Source organism: Hemitrygon akajei, chromosome 6, assembly GCF_048418815.1.
Source record: "Hemitrygon akajei chromosome 6, sHemAka1.3, whole genome shotgun sequence".
NCBI lineage: Eukaryota > Metazoa > Chordata > Chondrichthyes > Myliobatiformes > Dasyatidae > Hemitrygon > Hemitrygon akajei.
Window position 1 is genome coordinate 179,231,674 of NC_133129.1, and position 26,236 is coordinate 179,257,909.

The window sequence follows — 26,236 nt, forward strand, 5'->3', positions numbered from 1 at the left end:
GTGAGAAACGCCAGTACGAGGTTTAGCACTTAAAGGACAAAAAGTTTGCAAAGATCTCTCTAAACTGACTACTAAGTATCCAAATGCATTAATATAGACTTTGCAGCACCGTGCAATCCAATAAGTGTGTTGAAAAATTATCCGTACAGCGATCTCTGGAGAATGGGAACACATTTTTCTATTGCAAATTACAAGCATCCTCACCGTCAAAAACTGGGAAATAGCACCGGGAGAAGAAATTGTGTACAAATCCAGGTTAAAATGAAACAACGTGAAAGGCCGCATGTATTTGTAGAATTTCCCAGGGTACATTTTTTTTTAATTTTCAGGTTTTGGAATAGGTATTACTGTGGTTTTATGCTTGTTACAGTGCGCTTGTGGTGTATAATTGAATAGTTCATAACATCGGCCAGCCGCGAGCGGTTGAACAGCTAAAATAGAGTGGCAGTTTGGGTCGAAATCTGCAGTAAGGCAGAAGAAGGAAATTCACAATCGGTAGGTTTGATCCCTGCCGTTCGGCGTAAAACTGAAAGGCTAGTGGGGGATAGGACTCTCCGGCCAGGCCTTTGAGAAACAAGCGCTTGATTAGCACTGGATTTTATCTCTATAACGCTAGACAATAGTAAACAGTGGGCTTAAAATACTGCATTGAAATATACCGAGCTACTGGTATTATTTTATATTAACTAAAAATGCAGTTTGATTAGGCTGTAAAACAGCGTGTGAAATTTTCAGAAAGTGATAAATTGCTTTTTGCAATTCGACTAATTAGGAAGGCGCTTCAACGCCGCGGAAAAATATCCATCATAGCTGAAAGAAAGCAGTTTTTGTATATATGTTGATCAAATTTTGCAAACAGGCTAACCACTTCTTCAACAAATGATCGTTCTTGAAGTCTCCTGGGCAGCGGTGGTTTTTCCTGGCCTCAGTTTGAAGAACTTAAGCGCCCGGTCACCTTATTCTCGCTGACTTCTTTGGGTAATCAGGTACCCACCCTTCCCCGTAGTAAATATTTACGCAGGGTAGTCGGCATGCTGGGCGAAAGGATTTGTTTGAAGTTTATTTCTCTCTCTCTCTCTCTCTCTCTCTCTCTCTCTCTCTCTCTCTCTCTCTCTCTCTCTCTCTCTCTCTCTCTCTCTCTCTGTGTCTCTTTCTATCTCTCTCTGTCTCTATTTCTCTCTCACTCACTCTGTCTCTCTGTCTCTGTCTCTCTCTCACTCTCTGAGTGTGTGCGTGCAGAAACAGATAACAAAGCTAGTCTATAAATTATTTTCCGCTGATTTGTAATGAATAGAAGGAAGAGGGGTGGGAGGGAAAAAAAAGCGAGCGTCCAGGAATTTGGGTTCAGAGAGAATAGCGGGGCTACTGCGGGGAAACAATACGCATCCTGCTTCTGGTACCAAAGAAAGCAGAATAAAGTATTTCGGAAAAAAAAGAGAGAAGGTAAAAAAGACAGTGAAAGCTGGTCCATTTCGTTATTGTACCCCGCTTTTAGCAAACCCCTTCAATAGAACCTTTATTGTAATTGTCTGTTCGCAATTGAGCGTCCCACTGCGCTGTTGTATCGTTTTACAGCCCGTACCAGCAACACAATTACCTCCCGATACTCATAACAGAAATTACTTGCTTTATTTCTGAAGGGGGCTGGTTAGGGGGGGGGGTGCTGGAAAGAAAACAAAAGAAAATAATAATTCTACCTAGTGACTGCTCGGCGTTTGGAGTTGAAAGTCTTGGAAGAGCGCGTTGCGTTTAACTGGACACTGTGTTGCTTGCTGGTTGGGGAGTCCGGGAGGGAGGGGCAGCTGGAGGGTCGGGGAACGTGGGGGGGGGGGGGTTGTCGGGTGCATGCTCGATGGGTATGGGCTGTAAGGAGAATAGAGAGCATTGTTCACTTTCTGTAGTCTTTGTCGATCAGTTCTGACCCTTTCCCTTACTACTTTTTAAGCAACGAGGCGAGGTATACAGCGTGTGTCAGAATACCTCAGTGTAAAGAGGATCTAAAGGCCGGGGGGAGAGAAGTTAATCATGAATAACTAAGTTCAAAAGTGCGTTATGGTGTACAGTACCTTAAGACCTTTTTGTTGTAAGGCAAAAAAAAACCACAGGGAAAAAAGCAATCCAAATTAAACGGTACAAAATAACATACAGTAATACTGTATCCGCAGGAAAATCCCTCAAGTTTTCCCCTCGTTCCAAAGTGGACGCCAAGAATTGAGTTTAAATATATTTTAAAGGTATTAAAATGAGACGGCTTTCCGCCCACACTCGTGTCGTTATTACACAATATTATTGCACCAGCAACAAATTGAAGTCATTAACACGAGCTTACGGCCCGAGCACTCTCAAAAACAAGAAACAAGAACCCCGTGTGCAGACGCAAACCACTTCCGGATGGGCATCTGCCTAAGTTCTTGAATTGAATAAAAACGGGTCTTTCACCGTTCTCCATGCAAGGGGAGAATTCGAGCGGAAATCTTTAGCGCCTCTTCAAAGCAAGTAATATGCAAAAGAAAAAAAAACTTTCTATAAGGATGGTACATCGTCTTTAAAGAACCGGACTCTAATGCAAACTTTATCCTTCCTGTAGCTAAGGCCAAACACCTACAAGCCGTCAAATTGTTGTCGAATGATCTGACTCTTAAAATGGTCTAATTAGGGAAATTCGCGAAATTGCGCCGATTATAAACACCAAATCAATATAACTTCCTGGTTGCCATAATAAACTTTTTTTTCGTTTTTTTTCATAGAGGGAAGCCTTCAGTGGTAAACAGATGTCTGTGGTCACAGATTGCCAATACAGCTTTCAGGTACGTCTCAGCTATTAAAGTTTTCTTTAACCGAGTGATTTTTAATTACAGACATTTCCTTTAATATCAGAAAACGATTAAAGTTTGTACTTTACAATTCGGCCTTTTTCTACTTATACGTTACATGTTTCTTAATACTTTTCAGTGTGTTCGATCAGTGGAAATATTTAAAGTAAGATTTGTGGAGTTTCCACGGACGTGACACTGCCTATTTAACGCATATTTTTTATTACTAATAGAGCACTATAAACAAGCCACGTGGGACACTGGTGTAACAATCCAACATGCAGAACAGTAAGTGAAGCTACGCCAACCTGTATCAATCACCAAATAAATATCAGCTGTTAATGTACCTGCCAAGAACAGGCCGTTCTTCTTGTAATTCAAAGGTTAAAGACAAATATGCGGCTTCTATGATTAATGGTAATTGTATAAAAATCAGCAAGACAGACCCTGGCTATCAGTTTTTAGCTTTAGTAGGTAAACATTGCTGACTATCGGCAAGTGACCGTGTGTGAATGGTACTAGCTACCCACTGTCCATGTGTGTCTAGTTAGCCTAACAGAATTGCTTTCTTAATTAACTAACTAGTGGAATAGAAACTGATACTCGGTCACGTCAGTTGTCTACGATTCCTTATTTCGTAAGGACACTTGATATACGCAGCTCTCATTTTCTCGAACTCTACGATGGGGTTAAGTTGGAAGCTTCAAATGCCTGTGCGCTCTTTGTTCATGTCTAATCACGGTCGCTCTCCGTCAGAATAACTATAATATTTAATCCCGAGCGTTTGCTCCAAATTTACATCCCCTCCCGCCAAGACAATCTCCTAGCATTTCCGTTTATGGGAAATTGTATCAGTTGCTAAGTAAGTAAAAGGCACCAAAAAGTGCCATCAAAATCACCGCTGATCGAGAAGGTGTAAATATAAACTCGGAACACTTTTTTGTTAATCTTAATGGGATTAATTGAAATGGGATGTGTGTGTATTATCGAGTAAACTGTTGTGCGAATCGCTGAGTAGATATCATTCGGGTGAAGCCTGTAGTTTGTCTAAAGGTCGCGTCAGGCTCTGCGGGCTTTGTACTAATAACTCCTGGGTGTATATGCTGCCTAACATCCAAATTGTCACCATATGTTTTCGTATTAGATGACTTGCAATGGAATACAGGGCGCATAATCATTGCCACTGGGCGATTGCTTGCCGTCTAAGCACAGGGATTAATACCGTGATTAAGATACGCATTTAAAAAATCTGTACAGTTTGTACCGACGGTACGATTCTATATAGCGCTCTTTTAAAAAATTTAAATCCGGAAATTAGCAGGTGGAGTGAGTGTGTGTGTGTGTGTGTGTGTGTGTGTTGTGTGTGTGTGTGTGTGTGTGTGTGTGTGTGTGTGTGTGTGTGTGTGTGTGTGTGTGTGTGTGTGTGTATGTGTGTGTAGGGGGAGGGGACTGGAAGGGGAATTGCAAAGGCCTTTGGTATTAGTTTAGTCAGTGTAAGGTATACCACTTAATATACAGAGAGTCTTAGGATGGGGAACTGGATACTCCCTCATTGTGCTGGGCGCCAGTAAGCCCAGGTAGATGAGGTGCCGGGTTTGTTTAGAAGATTCACACCTATTGCTGTTCTTTGATAATGCCATACTTCTTTCATACGTGGTGTTCTGGTTGGTTGTGCGGTTTAAGAATATATATATTTTTGTCGGTTGTTGTTAATTACTGATGACATAGTTAAAACATTGGTACGTCAGACATGCGTGAGAGCAGTATACAAGGTCCATTACCCTTTAAAAGATTTCCTAAAGAAAATTGCACTATTAATCCTAGATTTGAGTTTTTTAAAAAAGTTTTCTCGGATATAGGACGAAGAGATAAAGTAGAATTTTGTTCCTAATATATATAGAAATATAATTGTTAAAACACGTAAGGCAGACAAAGGACTAGAAATGCATATTGCATCTAATTGTATAGAGGAAATAAGTCTCTTTATATTTGCTCTTAAAAGATATCAAGTGGCTTGTGCATCTTAAAACTACATTGAATTAAGTAGGGCGCGCGTCCCCGGTATCGTGACCGCGCCTTGCCCCAAAGCAACTTTAAAATGAAGCCTTCCTTTAAGGGTAATGAGTACGGAGCAATACGCTATGAATGGTATACAAATGCGGACAGAAAGGGTCGTTTTATCATGATACTATTTGTCGTGACGATGCGATTTTCAAAGTGGAACCGTGTCATAAAGTGACATGCCTGCCACAAGTGTTTGCGACTGATCTTTTCAATTAGTCCTTCCGTGCACTATCCAGGGATACTTCCGCTTATTTCTAGAAATTAAGCTCAAAGTTGACGTGCAGCTAGCTTGATTTTGGAGGCAAATGTCAGCAAAGCTCATCGTTTTCCCTCCTATACTCAGAGCTTATTTATGGCTAAGTGGCCGGCCTTTCTGGAGCCAATTTAGCAGACGTTCCTAGGGAGAGAGAACAGGTTCTACATGAGCTTTCTCCAGGGACACAGTCGCAGAATGAGATTCAGGTTCGGAGTCTTCACCAGTTTACAATTGCTGCCCATTTTCTGTTTGTTTAAAAAGCAAACGGAATGGTTTGTGTTCGGAGTACGAACGTCCGTTGTAGTTTCGGGGAATTAATGAATTATTTGCCATGTTGAGTTGAGATGAATTTGCAGACAGAGTATGCGATGAATTAATTGTTCGATTAAGTGCTCTCTCGTTCGCTTTCGAGAAAACAAAATGTTAGCTTTTGTTGTCTCTCTGGTTTTAATGTGGTGATTGGGTCGATTAGTCTATTACATTTTCTTTTTCGGTTTAGGGAATCAAATCGACGCCTTCTTTGCTGATCAGTTCGTCCGTTTTGATTGGCAGTTTTTGTGTTTAGAACGAAAGAGCGCGTTTATAGGTCAGTTTTGTTTTGCAATTGGGATCTCCGGCGGGATTAACCAAGGCCGATGAGAACAGCGAACTTTGCTGAATGTTTTCCCCCCTTCGACTCGGCCGTTGAATATGTTCGCTGTTGCTTTACCCCTAGGTCACAGTGGAGTGAACCAGCTCGGCGGTGTGTTTGTTAATGGTCGACCACTGCCTGATTCGACTCGACAAAAAATTGTGGAACTCGCCCACAGTGGGGCTAGACCTTGCGATATCTCAAGGATCCTCCAGGTAAACATTATAGCCGTCGTAGTTATATGTATGTCATTTCATATCGATCTATAATGCATGCAAGATGTCATAGTGTTATTATTGCATATGTAATCAGATTAATACAATTTTTAGAAAGGGGTTTTCTACAATCCAAAAATGCTTCCTACAAATTACATTCGTACCTTCAAAGCAATTTCTTTACGAATTGGCAAGCAAAAAAGAAATTATCTTGAATTGACGGTAAAATGGTAACACCCCTCCCCCCTGCCATTTAAGGGTTTATTTTTGTATTGTAGACCCAATGTTGATGCAAAAAAAAAACAAAATTAAGTTTGAAACTTTTTTTCATAACTTTGGCACGCGCCAAATTAATGCAATATTGGTACGTTTCCCTTTGCCACTTAAGGTATATTTTTGTATTGTAGAACCATACTGACGCAAAAGTCCAAGTAGTGGATAATCGAAAAGTAAGCCCAACATTGCTTAACTATATTTAAATATCTACATAAATATATATTATCAAACAAAAAGACCCATTTCACTTGTTAAACGTCCTTTAATATATTTGGTTTTTTGTTTATTCGTATGTATACATTTATATAGGTGTCCAACGGTTGTGTCAGTAAGATCCTGGGCAGGTATTATGAAACGGGATCGATCAGACCTAGGGCAATCGGCGGGAGCAAGCCAAGGGTAGCAACTCCCGAGGTTGTGTCTAAGATCGCTCAGTATAAACGCGAGTGTCCGTCGATCTTCGCCTGGGAAATTCGAGACAGATTGCTCTCTGAGGGGGTCTGTACTAACGACAATATACCAAGTGTGAGTAAAACATTTAATTAACTTTTAACGGAGGGAATGGTTTATTTATTACCATTAACGAGTGCACGCATTAAAAAACATAGTATTTGACATGGACTAATTTTTTTTTAGTGTATGTGTGATTTCATTAACAAGAGGACCAAAACCAAGGGGCTGACTAGAAAAGCCACATACGACTTCTATAAATAAAAGGGTCGCTGATAAATTTTACCCCACGGAACACTTTAAATGAACATTTTAAAAGCCACATTTTACAAAAGCTAAACACGCAGCGAGGTGAAGTGAAATTATTTAAATCTGGCGAAATAGTTTTGAAATGCTGATCCCAGTAATTATTTTCAAGGTTCATTTTAGATTCGGTAGTTAATGGATGGATGTGCGTAACAAGTACGTTTTAATGGAGCGGACAGAATCAATTGTTGTAGATTCAATTACAATTTTGTGCCAATTCACATGCATTAATTAAACTTGGTCAACGATGTTTGCGGTTTATTCCGTTTTGTTTTGCTAATTGACATAGATGACTGTCTAGTTTACCAGAAGACATAAGAGCAGAATCCGGCCATTCGGTCCATCGAGTCTGCTCGCAAGTCTTTAAGTCTGTACTTCACTTAGCCACAGCGTCCAATACGTTCTTAATATGAAATAATTTTCGTAGATCAATTGACATTGATTAGGTGGTCATAATTCCTGTATGTTAATTGTTTTCTAATTTGGTTATAAACCCCAAAATTAATTTCCTTCATCTTTGATTTTCCACATCCAAACTAAGGGGTAAAAATTATTTAAGAACATTGTGGGATTCGCTTTTAGGTATCGTCGATTAACCGAGTCCTTCGCAACCTGGCTAGCGAAAAGCAGCAAATGGGAGCCGATGGAATGTATGACAAATTAAGGATGCTGAACGGTCAAACAGGTGCATGGGGTACCCGACCAGGCTGGTACCCCGGAGGCTCCGTACCAGGCCACCCAAATCAAGGTAAGGGAAACCTGCACGGCCATTCTTGTAAAGGCCAACCTTTAACAGGGCAGGTGAATAGTCCAAAGTGAAGCATTTCCAAATGTACTAGATCAGAGAACTTCAACGCCGGTTATTCATCTATCTCGTTAAGATGAACTGCTAAGTAGAGTCGGAATCAGGGTTAATATCGCTAGCATTGGCCATGAGATTTGTTGTTTGGCGGCAACAGTACATTGCAATGCACAATAAAACTATATATGTAAAAATAAAATTAAATAAATAATGCAAAAAGGAACAGAAACTAGTGAGGTTTGCACTTGGGTCCATTATCCATTCAGAAATCTGATGACGGTGGGGAAGAAGCTTTTTCAGAAACGACCCAAACCAGATAGTTCAATTAGACCTTATTCAACAGACCTTTAATGACTAATCATTCGTTATCTATGGAATGTATTTCTTGTCTGCTTCTACTTACAAGTTTAGGAGGAATGCAAAGATACTGCAAAAATATATTGCGTTCGGGTAATCACGTACAAAACAAAATAGAGGAGAAATCCGAACAACCAAGCAGCAGAAACCAAACTAAAGAATGGTCTTTTCCATGCTACACCTTTCCGTCCCTGAACCCGTAAATTAATTTGCATCCGGGAAGATCTTCGAAACTATCCAACCCATATAACAGACAAATCACGTAATGACTACTGTAATCGGCCCAACGGTGAGGCCGGTCTTACTATAAATCCAAACAACTCTACGCCTGCATCGTGCCGTTATATTTTATCTTTTACATACTCAAGATATCTTTCCCATGGTGTCTTGTATCCGCCCCTTTCCCAATTCTGGACAACTATGAAAATTAATACACGGCTAGCCCGGGACCTTCAGAGACCGAGTGAAGTGACCCCACTATTGGATTTACCCTTTGTATGGTCAAAGCTCTAATTCCTCAGTCCTAATTTTAAAATATCTTTCACCGTGTCGCAATAAATTTTAAAAGACCTTCAATAACTAGGTTGAATTTTAATTAAACTCCTTTAAACCACATGTTTTATCTATTTTATCAATTTTAAACATCTTCAATTAGAAGCAAGTTTAAAGTGTTGTAGCACGTATCAAATGTCGTAAATTAGAACGGGAATCGCAGTGACAGTGTGGCAAATGGGTTAAGCGGCGCAGGAAAATCCCAACCAAACAGGTTATAAGAAGGTACTAATTTAAAATCGGTTCATTGGTGAATGGACTATCCTTGAATACTTTAAGAGAGTCAGAAATTTCAGCTAGCAAGGACCAGAGGAGAAAATGCCTTGTGCAAATTTATCTAAGGCAGCTTTTCTGTTCACATAATGACCATGTTGAGAATGCCAGAGCGAAGCAACTCAGAACATAAACAGCTCCCGGACCGGTCATTCAGAAAAAAAAATGAATAATCACATTTAGTTGCTTCTTATATAATACGGTGATGCTGCAACTGTATTCCTGCAGCTAAGCTGAGTTCCAATATTTGTGAAATATTGCAAGTTACAGGGATGGTTAGACTTTACATTATCGTGTGTAACTTTCTTCGCTCGAAGCCAACTGCGTGGGTGACGTCGTTCATGTTTAAGGTTAGCCGATGTTTATTATCGCGATAGCAGCGAGATAATGTGCAGTGTAATTGGAAGTGATGTTACTCGCTGGTTGGAGGGGATGGTGGTTGGGAGGGAAGGATGTGGCGGGGGGGGGGGGGGTGGGGGGGGAGGTGGAGAGAGACCGGCGAGTGAAGCATTTCTCTCAATCCTGTGTGTCATTAGCGAGCCTGTGAGTGACAGTCATCATGCCGGGAAGGAGGTTGTCCCGTCCACAACCTGCTTTTTGTTCACAGATTCGGCAACAGTGCGCGGAATATATTGTACAAAGGATGTTTCTGCCACACGCAAGAATTTGTTATGGGAACAATTCTGTCGCTATGTAATTGCTCATTAGAGAGCGTTTTGTTTCTCATTAAGCAACATGAATAAGCGGTCTAGTTCTAGAAGACAGCTGTAGAAATGTTACACATGAGACCCCCGGACACCATATCGCACCACTTGCCAATTAGACATGTCAGCTTTCTGAGAAGCAAACAATATAAGAAGGGCACTAAAAGATACACAGCAGCGCATTGCTTTCTGTAAAATATCCCCCAGCTTGTTATAGCACTCTTAATGAAGCAATCGGCGCAACTAACAAGGAATGTATTGGAACACAGGGGTGTTTGAAAAGTCCAGAGTCCAAACTTCTAAAACAACTTGAACTCGCCGCTCATCCTAGTGAGGGACAAACAAACTTTGCTGAAAAGACTGGGTAACAGGAGACTCGGCAGTCTCGGTAGTCTCCTCTTATTTCTGGCACTTCTAGATGTTAAGTGGAGGGTTGGAGGATCCGGGAAAGCAAATATAAGCGGAATAACTGGTACTTCCATTCAACACATTTTTAATTCCAAAGCCTGGGGCTTTAAAAAAAAATCCTTCATTTCTGTGGTACTTAGTATAGACCGGGCTAAGAATTATATGTAGGACATACACTGGTTGGTGTGATTTCAATGAATTGTTGGATATGGCGACTAATTTTTGAATAAATGATACTTTTAAGGTACTACTTGCGTTTAATTCAGACTAGAAGCCAGATTGTGATCATTCTATAGGTCAAGATTGAAATCGCCAACAGGAGTCACTTCGATGATGTAATCCACCCTATGATGTGTTTCCGAACGGGGTCGGGGGGCCACGAACGCGAAGAGACTGTTAAGGCTGTCTAGATATCTTAGGTGAATTATGTTGATTAGAATCCCTAGGGATAGCTAGGGAGATCCAAACTTGTTTACTGCAATTACACGGTAATGATGTTGGCGGAGGTAGGATTTGACAATTGCCTTAAGTATTTAGGACGGTGCAGGCCGCGGGCAGAGTCAGCCCCGGCCTTGACTGCTCTACATTCGAACCCTGGGTGACTATTTAATAAATATACTCTCCGACAGAACCTAATGGGTGACTTCGGGCCTTAAACGAATCCGCATAGCTTCTGTGAATACAGAATTATTCCTCACACACTGTATGCTCCGAGAACCCTGGTATAGTCAGAGAACCAAGCAGCGCAGAAAGATCTCATTCGACCTCTCTCCGCTCGTAGCTTTCAGGGAATAGATTCCCACTCAAGTCCGTTTCTTTTTACTTTAAGCATTGTAATGTATGCAACGTTTATTGGCGCCTAGGTAGAGTGGATGTGGAGAGGGTGTTTCCAGTAGTGTGGGAGACTAGGACCAGAGGGCATGGCCTCCATGTAGAAAGATGTTCCTTTAGAACAGAGATGAGCAGAAATCTTTTTAGCCAGAGAGTGGTAAATCTGTGGAACTCATTGTCACAGACGGCTGCGGAGACCAAGTCATTGGATATTTTTTTAAAGCGGGCGTCAAAAGTTACGAGGAGAAGGCAAGAGAAAGAGGTTGAGAGGGAAGATAAAACTGCCATGATGGAATGGAGGAGCAGACTCAATGGGACGAAGGGCCCGATTCTGTTACCTCACAATAACACCGATCGTACTGCTATTTGTGGGATCTTGATGCCGCATGCCTGACGTTACAATAATGATTCCAGTTCAGGGGAAACTTATCAAAGATCAACTTTATTTACCATATACAGTTACATGTATTAGGGATTTGCTGTGGTATCTTGGCGTTACATAAAAACTGACAATATTCAACAATTATATAAAATAAAACATTATATAATAAACGTAGAAGTGCAGATATGGAATAAATTGTGCATAAGTACCAGCATGTATGTACAGTGTAAACAGCGTTATAAGAAGTGGTTTAAAAGTGTTTATGGTGTAGTCTCATGACTGAAGGAATAGATCGAGGGGGTAGGGGAGGCTAACTATGATGGTTGATCAGATTATCTGCCCGGGGGCAAGAAACTATTAGATAGTTTGTATTTTTCTTTGATTAACCTTATAGCGTTTTCCACAAGGGAGTTTTTGGAAAAGGCATTTTGCTGGGTGAGTAGTGTCCGCAGTTATTTTTTTCCTGCCCGTTTTTTTTTGTCCTAGACACGTACAAGTCCTGCAGTAGACTGCAGCCAATGACTTTTTCTGCTGACCTGACAGTTCACTGTGGTTGTTGTACATTGTGAGAGGACGCTGCACCAAGCCACACAGTAATGGCTGATGTGAGGATGCTCTCTATGACGGCAGTGTAGAATTGCACCATTGGCGGCGAGGATATCAGTCGTTGAAAGGGAGTCTTATTATTGAGAGTCCTTCATTTATTGGATTCAGCTTGTCTTCCCCTGATCCTGAGGTGTAATCACTATGTTCTCTTATACATTAAACAGAAGAGGGATTACATTACCAGTGATAGTCGGTTATCTCTCCGCACTGTTTCCAGCAGCAAAGCTCCCTCCATCATCTGTTATGAGATATCATTCCGCGGATTATCACAAAGGCTCGCCAATCATGTTGTGAAATATCATTCCGTGGGAATATCCCAAAGGCTCTCCTATCATATGTTATGAGATATCATTCCGGGAGATATTCACAAAAGATGCCACACCATGAATTGTGAGATATCATTCCGCGGGATTATCACAGACCAATCTAAAAGTAAATCGGTCTTAATCGCATGATCAATTTCGTTCAGAAACTTCCCTTTAGCAAGGGCAACTTGCGAGGCCAACAGGGAACCTGAAAGCACATTTTCCCGCAGGAACCAGGGTCCGCCAAATAATCCGAGGAAATTCTGAATCTGACCTCTTTTCCGCAATAAATGAGACACATAAGCAGAAAATGGAAATAATTCACCCAAAGTTACTTCGATTCAGTTCCGGCTTGTTAAATATTTTATAGATTATCCCTCTGGCCAATTTGGTTCCATTGGAGATTCGAGATTCAGGAGATTTAATATTACTTAATGTCATTTCTAGCACACAGGTGTAAAGGGGAACGAAATAGTTGTAATCGGAAGTTATCCGAATTGTTCCAATAATCTGATGGAGGTATAGTCTGTGGCATTACATTGCCAGGCGCTTTGTGAAAGGCCAAAGAACCAAAGGCTAAAATGCGAAATATATACCGATGTTATATTATTTTCTAGATACGAATTACGGTAACCAATTGCAAACGAATTTAAGTTGAGTTCGAGGCTTCTTCGTTATTTGATTTAGCCAAACCATCCGTGAAATATTACGGACAGACGTTCTTAATTTCATTCGATACCTCCTTTTAAATATACAGAACACGGGTGGGAATGGTTATTTTAATGCCCAGGTTCTAACGAATAATTCCTCTCTAGATAGCTGATCTTTGACCAATAAAGCGACATACAGCAGACGTAGCCCCAAATAATAAGCAGGAGACTTTTAAGAATATCCACACAACTTCTTAGTGCTTCAGATCGTGCTCGTGCCGGGATGTTTGAGCAGGTTTTTAAAAGTCCATTATGCGAAGCACAAGTCAGGGGTTAGATCTCATAGAAGGAATATGGTTTCAAGACCACTTATGTCAGCCGACAGAAGGGAAAAATAATAGCAATATCGAATCTGACAATAGTTTAAGAGAGACATCTCTATCAACCCCATCCTTCAGTCTAGGGACTGCGACATTCTCCGGCGAATTAAGGGTTTAAGCATTGCTGTGACAGTTTTTTTCTAATCTTTTTTTCTTATATGGCTAAAGCCTTCTACAGGATTTAGACACTTCCCTTTCACAAGGTTTATACTAAAAGCCGGTGTGTTTCTCATCTGAGCTGTTGCGCTGAAAAGTGCCGCAATCCGTTTGCTATCTTCTTGCGTGTTTTCCGCGTGAATGATTAAGACACTGGGAAACTAAGGAAAGATTTTATTTCCCAGAGCCTTATTGTAAAAAACAAATCCTAACCCCAGCGTCAGTTGGTCTGGCTGTGGGATAATGGGTCACACATTTATGCTTCTATCTACGGATTAGCTCTCAGGAGTAACAGCACCAGGGACCGAGGTATTGAATTGGGTCTTTCGGAGATTTCAAACCGCCCTCCCCAAAAAGAGACATAAAAGAAAGATAACTTAATTGTCTGTCGTTTGCTGTGTGTGTATTTTAATTCCTGTACCCCCTTTATATCCAAGACAACCGAGAATAATCGGTTTATTTCTGAAGGAATTGACAATATTATTGTGCCTTACGTCACCTGTATTCAAATACAGTATAAACTCGGTATGGAAAGCTACAACACTGTTCGCTTACTTTATAGCACGTAGATTTTGTTTGTTAAATACGGCGACAATATAAGCTTAAATGTTACATTCAATTCGGACTGGGGACGGTTGTTATCATGTTTTAATCTGAGTTTTAACTACAGTTATTCGCCACGATTCATCAGACTTGGTTTACAGTACTCAAAGCCCACAGCTTTCGCATTGCGTTTAGAAACGACAAGAAGGAAGTGCGTCTGTAATGTGGAAAAGAGCAAGGCAGGACAACGGGCGTTCTTCCCCTAACCAGTTCTAGGGAAGGGCGAGGGAAGGCTAGATCTTCGGTCATCCCCCCTGAACGAAAGCAAAAGGGGGAGAAATAACTTCAAATCAACCCACCAGGTCAGGCAGCATCTGTGGAGAGGAATAAACAGTCGATGTTTCGGGCCGAGACCCTTCATCAGGACTGGGTAGTAAAGGCGTAAAATGCCAGAATAAAAAGGTGGGGTGACGGGAAGGAAGATGAACTAGATAGGTGCCAGGAAAGATAGCTGGCTGTGGTAGCGACTCTGGGTGGGTACATGGTCGGAGAGTCGGAGGGCAGCGGAGATCACAGAGGGGGAGCTGTGAGAGATGGTCCCACTGAACTCCGGTCGGAAGGGAAGATTTAGATTTCTTCAGGGCAGGCATCCCTAGAAGAGACTTCGTAGTGGAGCAGCAAAGCGTAAACACGAGAGATTCTGTAGATTCTGCCAGAATCCCTTGTGCTTAGAAATAACCAGAGCAGATGTGAAACACACAGCCGATGGTATGCGGGGGGGGGGGGGGGGGGGAAATCACGTTAAGTCACAAATTGGCCCAGGAAAGTTGTGCGGGCGCAACACGTTGTAACTGCAGACATTGAACGGGGAAAATGACATCCATAGAAGAAGACATAAAAAAGGCATTGATTAGAATCGGGTAGAGTTGTCCAGAGGTTACGGAAATCGACCCAAAACATCTGGCGAGCCTCCTCAGCAGGCAAAAAAAAGAGTTTTGGAGGATGTAACAATATATGTAAAAGTTTATTTTCTATTCGCCTTTTTCCCTCTTTTCTCGTTAACAAATAGGCTCTCATTCATACCGATGTTTCTCAAATGCTTTCGCCGATCCTGCTTCTATAGAATGTATACCCGTAAATAGGGTTGAACAGTCCGGCTCACAGGACAGTGATTAATGACAGTGTCGCACAAAGGTTAACATACTTCACTGAGGAGTCTGTTGACTGTGATGCTTGTGTGACAATGCGAGGGGGACTGCCCGCCCGAAGAGAATCCTTTTGTTGCCGCCCCGCGATGACCAGCGATTGTTATTCTCAAAATTCTGCCCACGAACATTTGCCAACCTTCTGGCCCGGGACTTTAAATGATTTTCGTTCTGTGCTGGCATTGTGCGCTTGAAAGGGGATTCAAGTGTTGGCGGTCACTGCAAAAGACATTAAAAACCGCCCATATGGTGGTCAAAAACATCGATACAATATCTATTTTAAGGCAAATTCTTTGACCCTTCGGAACATGTATGTAGTTGCTTTGGCAGCGTAGCACGGATTTCTGTGAATTCCTAACAGGCTATGTATAAACGTCGAAGAGCAGCGCGGTTTCTTTTTTTTTAATTAATTAAGAACTGTGCGGAAATCGGCGAAAGTCGTAAACGATTGACTTCAACGGACACGTGACACAATAATTCTCGCAGTTTCAGCCTCAATCGCGCTTTAAAAGGATTCGATCAACCATGAATCATATGAAAATTGTCATCTCATAAACCTTGCAAAGATGTCATTGAACAGTAATATTGACATATGTTTACAGGGTTGTACTCGCTTTGTTGCAGGAGTTTAATAATCTGAAGTACGTGCTGACAGATACACTTCAGTACCGTACACTTCTTCAGATCTTTACTCCCTGCCATATTAAAATCAAATACCATCCTGAGCTTTTAGACCCCGCTTCAGTTAACCAAAGTGTTAAGATCTAGATTTATTACAGCGCTCGTCACAATTCAGTTCCTTTTTTTAAAAGTACTTATGTATCACAAGTAGCGAGCAGTCCTTTATTCTAAATATAAGAAAATTATAGGCTGTTATTAATGATAATATAATTGTAGCCATGCTCAGCCGCTGGAGGCCAAGATTATGAGCTTTCAGGCAAAGCTTCTACTTAAGAAAAACGAACAGAGAAATTCCGGAGTTTGAACTTCTGGAATGTACAGCCGATAAACTGGGTGGGTAACTTAGCGAAGAAAAGTTTGCCGGCGATAACTGAAACTGGAAATATAATTACCGGGATACACTAGTTTGAGAAGGAAACTCCAGCGGACCGTTGTTTCAAATGTATCGGTAATTGATTTGCTAATCAAAATTCAAGATTGTTTAAAAAGCAAACACGAGGAAATCTGCAGATGCTGGAAATTCAAGCAACACACACAAAATGCTGGTGGAACACAGCAGGCCAGGCAGCACCTACAGGGAGAAGCACTGTCGGCGTTTCGGGCCGAGACCCTTCCCTTCCTTCCTGACGAAGGGTCTCGGCCCGAAACGTCGACAGTGCTTCTCCCTATAGATGCTGCCTGGCCTGCTGTGTTCCACCAGCATTTTGTGTGTGTTTCAAGATTGTTTAATGTCATTTCCATTACACGAGTGTAAAGAAGAACGAAATAATTTTTACTCCGGCTCCGATGCAGCAACAAAAAAAGACGCACGAGGATAAGGACCCCCCCCCCCCAACAAAATAATTTAAATACATAAGATAACTTATACACATAGACTTATTGTATGTCCCTAAAGTGACTCGAGGCACAGGAGTGTCTGTACATAAGGTGACTGACAGGAAATGGTGAAGCAGTGGTGGTTGGGGGAGTGGAGGGGTGGGTCGGTGGGTGGAGGTGTTGATCAGCCTTCCTGCTTGGGGAAAGTAACTGTGTTTGAATCTGGTGGTTCTGGTGTGGATGCTATGTAGCTTTCTCTCTGATGGGAGTGGGACTAACAGTTCATGAGCGGGGTGGGCGGTATCCTTCATGATGAAATGAGATACAGCAAAGAATGTGTCATTTAGTCGGATCGTGCCATACAAGTCAGGAAATGTAGAGGAGGCTTCACCCAAAAGCAGAGCAGGGGAGACGATTTAACAGCAAATGGTAACTTTTAATAATAGACCATAAAGTAACAAGCCACAAGGGGCTACAAAACAAACAAGAGCAGATACTAAGCACAACAGGCAACCAGGTGAACTTTAGCCAGGGAGAGTGAGAGCTGGGGGCAATTGGTTGAGGCTGGGCAGGTTCGACGAGTGAACAAGGACTGTGGATGAGAACTGGGGTTAAAATAGGCTGTAGGTGATGAGTCTGGAATGAGCGACTGGCGAATCCTATTAGCTGGGTGGGGACTGGCATGTGCAGGCTGGGAGTTGTCAGTGGGAGCAGACCTGACACAAAGGCACTGACGAAGTTGAATGGGAGATCAAGAGTTCATCATGTCAGACCATTGGAATAGTGCTTTCATCAGACTGCTGTTGGACTGGCGGCTGTGCTTCCCACGGAGGTCAGGATTTTGCAAACACAGTGGCAGAGACTGTAATAAGGTAATGTGGGTCAGCTACTTCCTAACTCCATAGGAGTTTCTATGTTAAATGTATTAAGTTGTTAATAACTTGGTTTATGGCACGATTATTAGCAGTGTGGAGGGGTCCGTGTCCAGAGATTCCTTCAAATTTGCCATGAAAGTTGATCAGGTGACTAAGAAGGCATATGGTGCGTTAGCTTTCATTAGTCAGCGGAATGAGTTCAAGGTAAAGTTGCAGGTCTATAATACTCTGGTTAGACCACACTTGGAGTACTTTTGTTTGCCTCATTATATGAAGGATGTGAAATGCATAAAGACAGAGGAGATTTTTCAGGATGCTGCCTAGATTAGAGAGCATGTTTTATGAGAATAGGTTGAACAAGCTGGGGCTTTTCTCCTTGGAGCAGAGGATGAGAGGTGACTTCATAGGGATGTACAAGATAATAAGAGGCATAGATTGAGTAGATAGCCAAATACTTCTCCCCAGTACAGAAATGGCTAATATGAGGGGGCATAATTTTAAGGTGATTGGTTGAATATATAGAGGGATGTCAGAGGTAAGCTTCTTACACAGAGGATGGTGGGTGCCTGGAACACCCTGCTAAGGGTGGTGGTAGAGGCAGATATTTAAGAGACTCTTAGCTAAGCAAATGGATGAAAGGAAAATGGAGGGCTATGTGGGAGGGAATGGTTCGATTGATCGTAGAGTAGGTTAAAAGGTTGGCACACCATTGTGGGCTAAATGGCCTGTACTGTACTGTATGTTCTACATGAAAAAATGAAGTTTTGCCCTGCGTCTGTGCCAAGCATTGCATGCGGATTTCCACCTGGTTCTGGTAATCAGATACCCTCTTGGCCCATGGGAATGCAATGGTTCCCGTGTAGGCCCAAGGAATGATCCAAAAATCTCAAAAGACATGACCCATGTCAGCTTGATGTTCCCATCTTTCAATTTTAGGTTACCTTCATGAAAACAAATCCTATTAATGATTTGTTTGTTGTTTAGTTACGAGTGGGATAGAATCTGGCTTATCTAGTCTAGGTTGGAAGTAGAATGTCCGATTTTAGTAGAGTTGAGTGAATATAATGAAGCACACTCTTTAAAACATAAAAGATTAGATGATATAAGCTGAATCATTCAACGAGGTATAACTCAATGTTTTGGAACAGCTTCTTCTCCTCCTCCATCAGATTTCTGAATGGACAATGAACTGATGAACACTACCTCACAATTTTTGCTCTTCTTTTGCACTACATATTTAATTTTTATATAATGATATATACATGGAACATAGAAAAATACAGCATGGGAAAAGGCCATGTGGCCCACAATGTTGCACTGAGCTAGCTAAAGGCAAATTAAAAACACCCAAAACGTTAATCCCTTCTACCAACACCATGTTCATATCCCTCCATCTTCCTTGCATCCATGTGCCTATCCAAAGCCTCTCATGCATTTGCCTCTAACACCGTATCAGGCAGTGCATTCCAGGCATGTACGACACTCTGAGTAAAAAAATTTACCCCTCACGAAACCCTTGAACCTACATCCTCTCATCATCAATGCACGCCTTGTGATATTAGACATTTATATTATATAATATTTCATATTATAATCTATGGTATATTTTATGTATTATGTTGTGCTGCTGCTGTAAAGCAACAAATCAGTGATGTATGATTAAAGAAAGCCCGGGAAACAGATGTCATTTCGGAAGTATTTTCACTTGATGAAATAAACTGTTCCTTAAGCTGTAGGTTTTTATTGACACCGATGTGCACACTACTCTCAGAAGTAGCCAAACGGTACTAATTCTTGCTTCCGTTATTAATACAGATGGTTGTCAGCAACAGGAAGGAGGCGGTGAAAATACCAATTCCATCAACTCCAACAGCGATGATTCAGATGAGGCGCAGATGAGACTTCAGCTGAAAAGGAAACTACAGCGAAACAGAACATCTTTCACCCAGGAACAGATCGAGGCTCTGGAGAAAGGTAAAGTTAAGGAGAGGAACACAGGGTGATTGTGTGTTTGTGTGTGTGTGAGAGAAAGTGTGATTCATGTGTGTGTGAGTGTGATTGAGAGAGGAGGAATGAGAGTGAAAAACAGAGGTATAGTGTGTGAGGCAGAGAATGAGTGTGAGTGACAGAGAGTGAGAGGGTGTATAAGAGTATGTTTGTATTACTATACAGACAAGTGTTCATCTCTAATTGCATCTGAGAAGGCAATGATGATGGCAACTTTGCAATCCATGCAGTGCTTGATAGGTTTTCAGACTTTAAGGGAATCAAGGTGTGTGGAGTTGTGCAGGAAAGTCTGTCATGATCTTATTGAATGGCAGGGCAGGTACAAGGGCCAAATGACCCACCACCATTTCTATTTCTTTAGCTCCAATGAAGACCCTCTCATTTAAGATTAAGGATTGGCTTTAGTTGTCACATGTACGATGAAACCTAGAGTGAATGTGTAATTTTGCTTCAACGACCAACACCTGTAAGTGTCACCATGTTTCCAGCACCAACATAGTATGTCCACAATTTACTAACCCTAACCTATACTGTATGACTTTGGAATGTGGGAGGAAACCAGAGCACCAGGAGGAAGCCTGTGGAGTCACAGGGAGAATGTACAAACTCCTTACAGACAGCAGTGGGAATCAAACCGTGAATGCTGGTGCTGCGAAGTGTTATGCTAAACACTACGCTACCACGATGCCTGCCATTGGTGGAAATTACAAGGGCTTGAAGCCACAATGATGAAGAATCACTAGTGTATTTCCATGTCAGGGTGGCATGAGACTCAGTGGTGATGTTCCCATGGACGTGAGACTTCCATCCTGTTCCATTCTGCAGGTGGCAGGTTTAGAAGGTGCAGTCATGTGCAAGATTCAGGATTGGTTAATGCCATTTTCAGTACACAAGGAAGAACTAAATACTTGTTACTCCAGATCTGACGCAGCACAGTAAAAAACCCAATAAGTTAAAGAACACAATGATAATATAAATCACAATAAATATAAATAGATAAGATAGCTTATACACCTAGACTGGTTGTATGTCCATAAAATAATGCTAGGCATAGTAGCTTCTGTACATAAGGTGACCCCAACAGGAAATGATTAAGCAGTTGTGGCTGGGGGTATGGAGGGGTGGGTTAGTTGGTGGAGGTGTTGATCAGCCTTACTGCTTGGGGAATGTAACTGTTTTGTGACGGGTAGACCTGGTGTGGATGCTACGTAGCCTCCTCCCTGATGGGAGTGGGACAAACAGTCCATGAGCTGGGGTGGGTGGGATCCTTCATGATGTTCCTAGCATTTTCTGTATATGTGTCCTTGATGGTGAGTCGGCTGGCGATGATTCAGTGCAGTGCACCTTTACGTATACCTTGCAGCCACGGGCACTGGGGACAAAGGAAGAAATGCCCAAGGGAGTATCTACCAAGGGGCATTCCTTGTGCAAAACTGACCATTCTCTGGCCTTTGCAGCCACAATATTTACATATCAGATCCAGTGAAATTTCTTGTTAATGGTTACTGCCCCTCAATTGTGTACAGCGCAGAGAAAATCTACAAGGACGTTGCCGGGACGTGAGGAACTGAGTTATAGGAAAGCATTGAATAGGTTCGGCAGTAAGGAAAGCAAATGCAATGTTAGCATTCATTTTGAAAAGACTAGAATATAAAAGCAAGATTCTTATGGTAGGGCTTCATAAAACATTGGCCTGACCACACTTGAAGTATTGTGAGCAGTTTGGGCCACGTATCTAAAAAAAGATGTGCTGGCATTAGAAAGGGTTCAGAGGAGGTTTACAAGAACAACCCTGGGCATGAAATGTTAACGTGTGAGGAGTGTATGAATACTCTGGGCCTGTACTTGCTGGGGTTTAGGAGAATGTGGGGCATCTCACTGAAAGCAAATATTTTTATTTTATTGGAGATAATGTTTCCCAACAGTATTACAGTCTAGGACTAGAGGGCGCAGCCTCAGAATAGACGGTCATCCCTTTAGAACAGAGATGAGGAGGAATTTCTTTAGCCAAAGGAAGGTGAATCCATGGAATTGATTGCCACAGACAACTGTGGAGGCCATGTCATGAGGTATATTTAAAGCAGAGGTTGATTGGTTCTTGATTAGTAAGAGTGTCAAAGGTTATGAGGAGAAGCTAGAAGAATGGGGTTGAGATGGATAATAATGATGGAATGGTGAAGCAGACTCAATGGGCCAAGTAGCCTAATTCTGTTCCTATGTCTTATGATCTTGTAGGTTAAAACTGAGAGGAGGTCTTATAGTAGTGTACGATATTATGGGGGATATGGGATGGGATGTAATGTTAAAATTGTACAAGGCATTGGTAAGGCCAAATTTGGAGTATTGTGTACAGTTCTGGTCACCAAATTATAGGAAAGATATCAACAAAATAGAGAGAGTACAGAGAAGATTTATTAGAATGTTACCTGGGTTTCAGCACCTAAGTTACAGGGAAAGGTTAAACAAGTTAGGTCTTTATTCTTTGGAGTGTAGAAGGTTGAGGGGGGACTTGATAGAGGTATTTAAAATAATGAGGGGGATAGATCGAGTTGACGTGGATAGGCTTTTTCCATTGAGAGTAGGGGAGATTCAAACAAGAGGACATGAGTTAAAAGTTAGGGGGGAAAAGTTTAAGGGTAACACGAGGGGGAAATTCTTTACTCTGAGAGTGGTAGCTGTGTGGAATGAGCTTCCAGTAGAAGTGGTAGAGGCAGGTTCGGTATTGTCATTTAAAGTAAAATTGGATAGGTATATGGACAGGAAAGGAATGAAGGGTTATGGGCTGAGTGCGGGCCAGTGGGACTTGGTGAGAGTAAGCATTCTGCACGGACTAGAAGGGCCGAGATGGCCTGTTTCCGTGCTGTAATTGTTATACGGTTATATGAATGCTTGCAGGCATGCCCCCTTCCTTTTGGTTGAGGCTGAGACCGGAGGTTACAGGCTTAGGGTCAAAGATGAAATATTTAAGGGGAATCTGAGGGGGAATTTCTTCACTCAGAGGGTAGTGCGAGTGTGGAATAGGCTGCCAGCAGAAGTGGTGGATGCCAGTTCTATTGTAACATTGAAGAGAAATTTGGACTGGTACATGGATGAGGGAGGCTTGGAAGGCTACGATCTGGGTGCAGGTAGACGGGATTAGTCAGTAGACCTGGCCGGCACAGGCCAGATGAGGCAAAGGGCCTGTTTCTGTGCTTTATGACTTTAATGTTCATGGGAATTCAATCACCTAGCAGCACTGAGGTATTTGCACTCTCTTCGGATGTGACCATTGTTGAACAATCTTGCAAATGAAAACACAGAAAATGCTGGAGGAACTCAACAGATTAGGAAGCACCAACGGAAATGAATAAACAGTCAATGTTTCAGCCCAAGACCCTACATCAGGACTGGAAAGGAAGGGGGAAGATGCCAGAATAAGCAGGCAGGGTTTAGGGAAGGAGTACATTCTAGAAGGTGATAGGTGAAGCCAGGTGGGTAGGGAAGGGTGCGATGAAGCAAGAAGCTGAGAGGTGATGGGTGGAAATGGTGAAGGGCTGGAGAAGAAGGAATCTGATAGGAGGAGAGTGGATTATGGGAAAAAGCAAAGGATGATGGGTGCCAGAGGGAGATGATAGGCAGGCGAGAAGAAGACGTAAGAGGCCAGAGTGTGAAATTGAAGAAGAGGGAGGGGGCAGGGGGAAAACTACCGGAAGCTGAAGAAATTAACGTTCACGCTGTCAGGTCGGAGGCTACTTATGCAAATATTATGTCTCAGGAACAGCCCAAATTTGCATATTGTCCTTTTCTTGTTGCGTGTGGATATAAAAATGCTACATCTCAGAGCAGAAAAGAGTGAGATGAAAGCACCATGGAGAGAGTGGTGTGCGAGTGAGTTCATGGGTGAGAAAGCATTGGAATTGGATACTACATGTAAGTGTGTGAGAGAAATTTTTAAGAGAGTGCACGTTTGTGGGTAACACGATGTAACACTGACCGTGGAAGTGTGTGTATGTAAACGAGAGTGAAATAGTAAGTGCGAGAAAGTATTACAAAGAGGATCTTAGAGAATGTCTGCATGAGAGTAAGAGAGAGTACATAAAACAAATATAGAACATAGAACAGTTCAGCACAGGAACAGGCCCTTTGACCCAAAATGTCAAAGTTCAAAGTTCAAAGTAAATTTATTATCAAAGTGCGTTTGATGGCTCTGAGTTGATCGCTGGAGTTCGGAAGAACAGGTGGGGGACATCTCATTGAAACCAATTGAATATTGAAAGGCCTAGATAGAGTGGATGTGGAGAGGAAGTTTCCTATAGTGATGGACTCTAGGACCAAAGGGCACAACCTCAGAACAGAAGGACATCCCCTTAGAACAGAGATGAGGAAGAATTTCTTTAGCCAGTGGATGGTGAATTTGTGGAATTCATTGCCACAGCCTTTGGGTATATTTAAAGCAGAGACTGGTAAGTTCTTGATTAGTTACTGTGTCAAAGGTTACGGGGGGAAGGCAGGAGAATGGGTTGGAGAGAGATAATAAATCAGCCATGATGGAATGGTGGAGCAGACTCGATGGGCTGAATGGCCCTATTCTGCTCCTATGTCTTATGGGCACCCCATACTACTCTAAGATTCATTTTCTTGCAAGGTATTTATAAGAAAATAAAGAAATACAATACAGTTTATGAAAAATTATGCATGAAGGCTGACAAACAAGTAATGTGCAAAGGAGAACAAATTAGGCAAATACCACTGAAGACATGAGTTGTAGAGTGACAATGAGTTGTCTCTGCCAAGCGCAATGCCATATTAAACTCATCCCTTCTGCCTGTGTATGATACCTATCCCTCCATTCTCTGTAGATTCATGTGTCTAAGTGTCCACCCCCAGCTTTATTTGATTCTTGGGTTGTCTCATGAAGAAAAGCTGGTTAGGTAAGGCTTATATCAGAGGGATGACTTGATTGAAACATACAAGATACAATAGCATCTTAACAAGAAGATGAAGTGCAGATGTTTCCACTTGTGGGAAAACCATGAACTGGGATCATTATTTCAGAATGAGACATCCAATTAAGATCCCAATGAATTGATATCTTTTATGAGTCTTTGGAACTCTTTTTCTCCAAGGATAATAGAAGAAGAAACATTGAATATACACTTAGTGGCCACTTTTATTAAGTAAGGACTGGAACCCAGTGTGGTCTTCTGCTGCTATAGACCATCCTCTTCAAGGTTAGATGTGTTATACATTCGGAGATGCTCTTCTGCACACTGCTGTTGTAATGCGTGGTTATTTGAGTGACTGTCCTGTCAGTGTGAACCAGTCTGGCCATTCTCCCCCTGACCTTTCTCATTAACAAGGAGTTTTCTCCTTCAGAACTGATGCTTCCTGGATGTTTCACACCATTCTCTGTAAACTCTAGAGACTGTTGTGTGTGAAAATTCCAGGAGATCAGCAGTTTCTGACATGCTCAATCCACCCCATCTGGCACCAACAAGTATTCCATGGTCAAAGTCATTTATATCACATTCCTTCCCCATTCTGATGTTTGGTCTGAACAACAACTGAACCTCTTGACCATGTCTGCAAGGTTTTATGCATTGAGTTGCTGCCACATGACTGGCTGATTAGATATTTGCATTAACAAGCAGGTATACAGGGGTACCTAATAAAGTGACCACTGAGTGTACATTTTAAGGCAGAATTGTACAGATCTCTGATTGGGAAGGAGTTGAAGGTTGATGGAGGCGGATGGGAATGTGGAGTTGAGGGTAGAATCGGACCAATCATTACTTTATTAAATGGCAGTGTAGTGTTGAAGGCCATATGGCCAACTGCTCCTACATAACTGAATGATCATATTTGTACATATTTTGATGAGATATATAAATGAACAAAACATTCTTTTTCTAGAATTTGAAAGAACTCATTATCCTGATGTGTTCGCCAGAGAACGATTAGCAGCCAAAATTGATCTACCTGAAGCTAGGATACAGGTAAACCAAGTCTCCATTTCTAACTGTGAACCAGTCTGTTAGACAGACTGCATTATACGGGCGATTGTTGGCATGGCTGAAACTAGATGAATGTAATAAGTTCAGTAATTTCTCAATTGTGGTGACAATATTTGCCAGTGATTGAGCCAAAAAATGCAATTAGAACATAGAACATTATAGCTTTTGGCCCTTGATGTTATGCCAAACTTTTATCTTAAACAATCTAAGCCTTCCCGCCCATGTAGCCTTTTGTTTTTCTGTCATCCATGTGGTTATCTAAGAGATTTGTCTCTAGTTCCGTCCCTGGCAGTGTGTTCCATGCTCCCACCACTCTCTGTGTGAAAAACTTACCTCTCACATCTTCCCTATACTTTCCACCAATCACTTTAAAATTATGCTCCCTCACATTAGCCATTTCCACCATGGGAAAAAGTTTCTGGCTGTTTCCTCGATTTATGACTCGTATCATCTTGTATCCTCCTTTACTCCAGAGAGAAAACTCACTCAACCAATTCTTCCACTTGGTGAGAATGCAGAGTGAAGATCTCAGTCCCATTCTGTTTTAGAGTGGAGATCATGACAGAGATCCAATTATGGATATTCGAAAACCCGTGATTTAGAATTTGTTTGAAGAACATGTTCTTTTCACCTACTTGCAATGATTTTTCAGTCCTGATGAAGGGTCTATCCAACAACATCAACTGTTTATTCCTCTCC

At 41.8% G+C, this 26,236-nt stretch overlaps 1 protein-coding gene across 6 annotated transcripts in view; it reads left to right on the plus strand.

The window, feature by feature from the left end:
* LOC140729726 (paired box protein Pax-6) overlaps nt 1-26,236 on the plus strand; it is a 44,688-nt gene that overhangs the window by 10,262 nt on the left and 8,190 nt on the right. For 2 of the 6 annotated variants that reach the window (XM_073049839.1, XM_073049844.1), the window contains exons 2-9: nt 2,748-2,807; nt 3,047-3,101; nt 5,849-5,979; nt 6,387-6,428; nt 6,565-6,780; nt 7,594-7,759; nt 19,353-19,511; nt 25,437-25,519. In XM_073049839.1, coding sequence (XP_072905940.1) covers nt 3,092-3,101; nt 5,849-5,979; nt 6,387-6,428; nt 6,565-6,780; nt 7,594-7,759; nt 19,353-19,511; nt 25,437-25,519 — 807 coding nt within the window. In that variant the 5' untranslated portion in view covers nt 2,748-2,807; nt 3,047-3,091. Of the gene's footprint in view, nt 1-1,422; nt 1,444-2,364; nt 2,497-2,747; nt 2,808-3,046; nt 3,102-5,848; nt 5,980-6,386; nt 6,429-6,564; nt 6,781-7,593; nt 7,760-19,352; nt 19,512-25,436; nt 25,520-26,236 lie in introns of those variants that run through there. The other 4 variants (XM_073049842.1, XM_073049840.1, XM_073049841.1 and 1 more) reach the window with 4 other exon arrangements.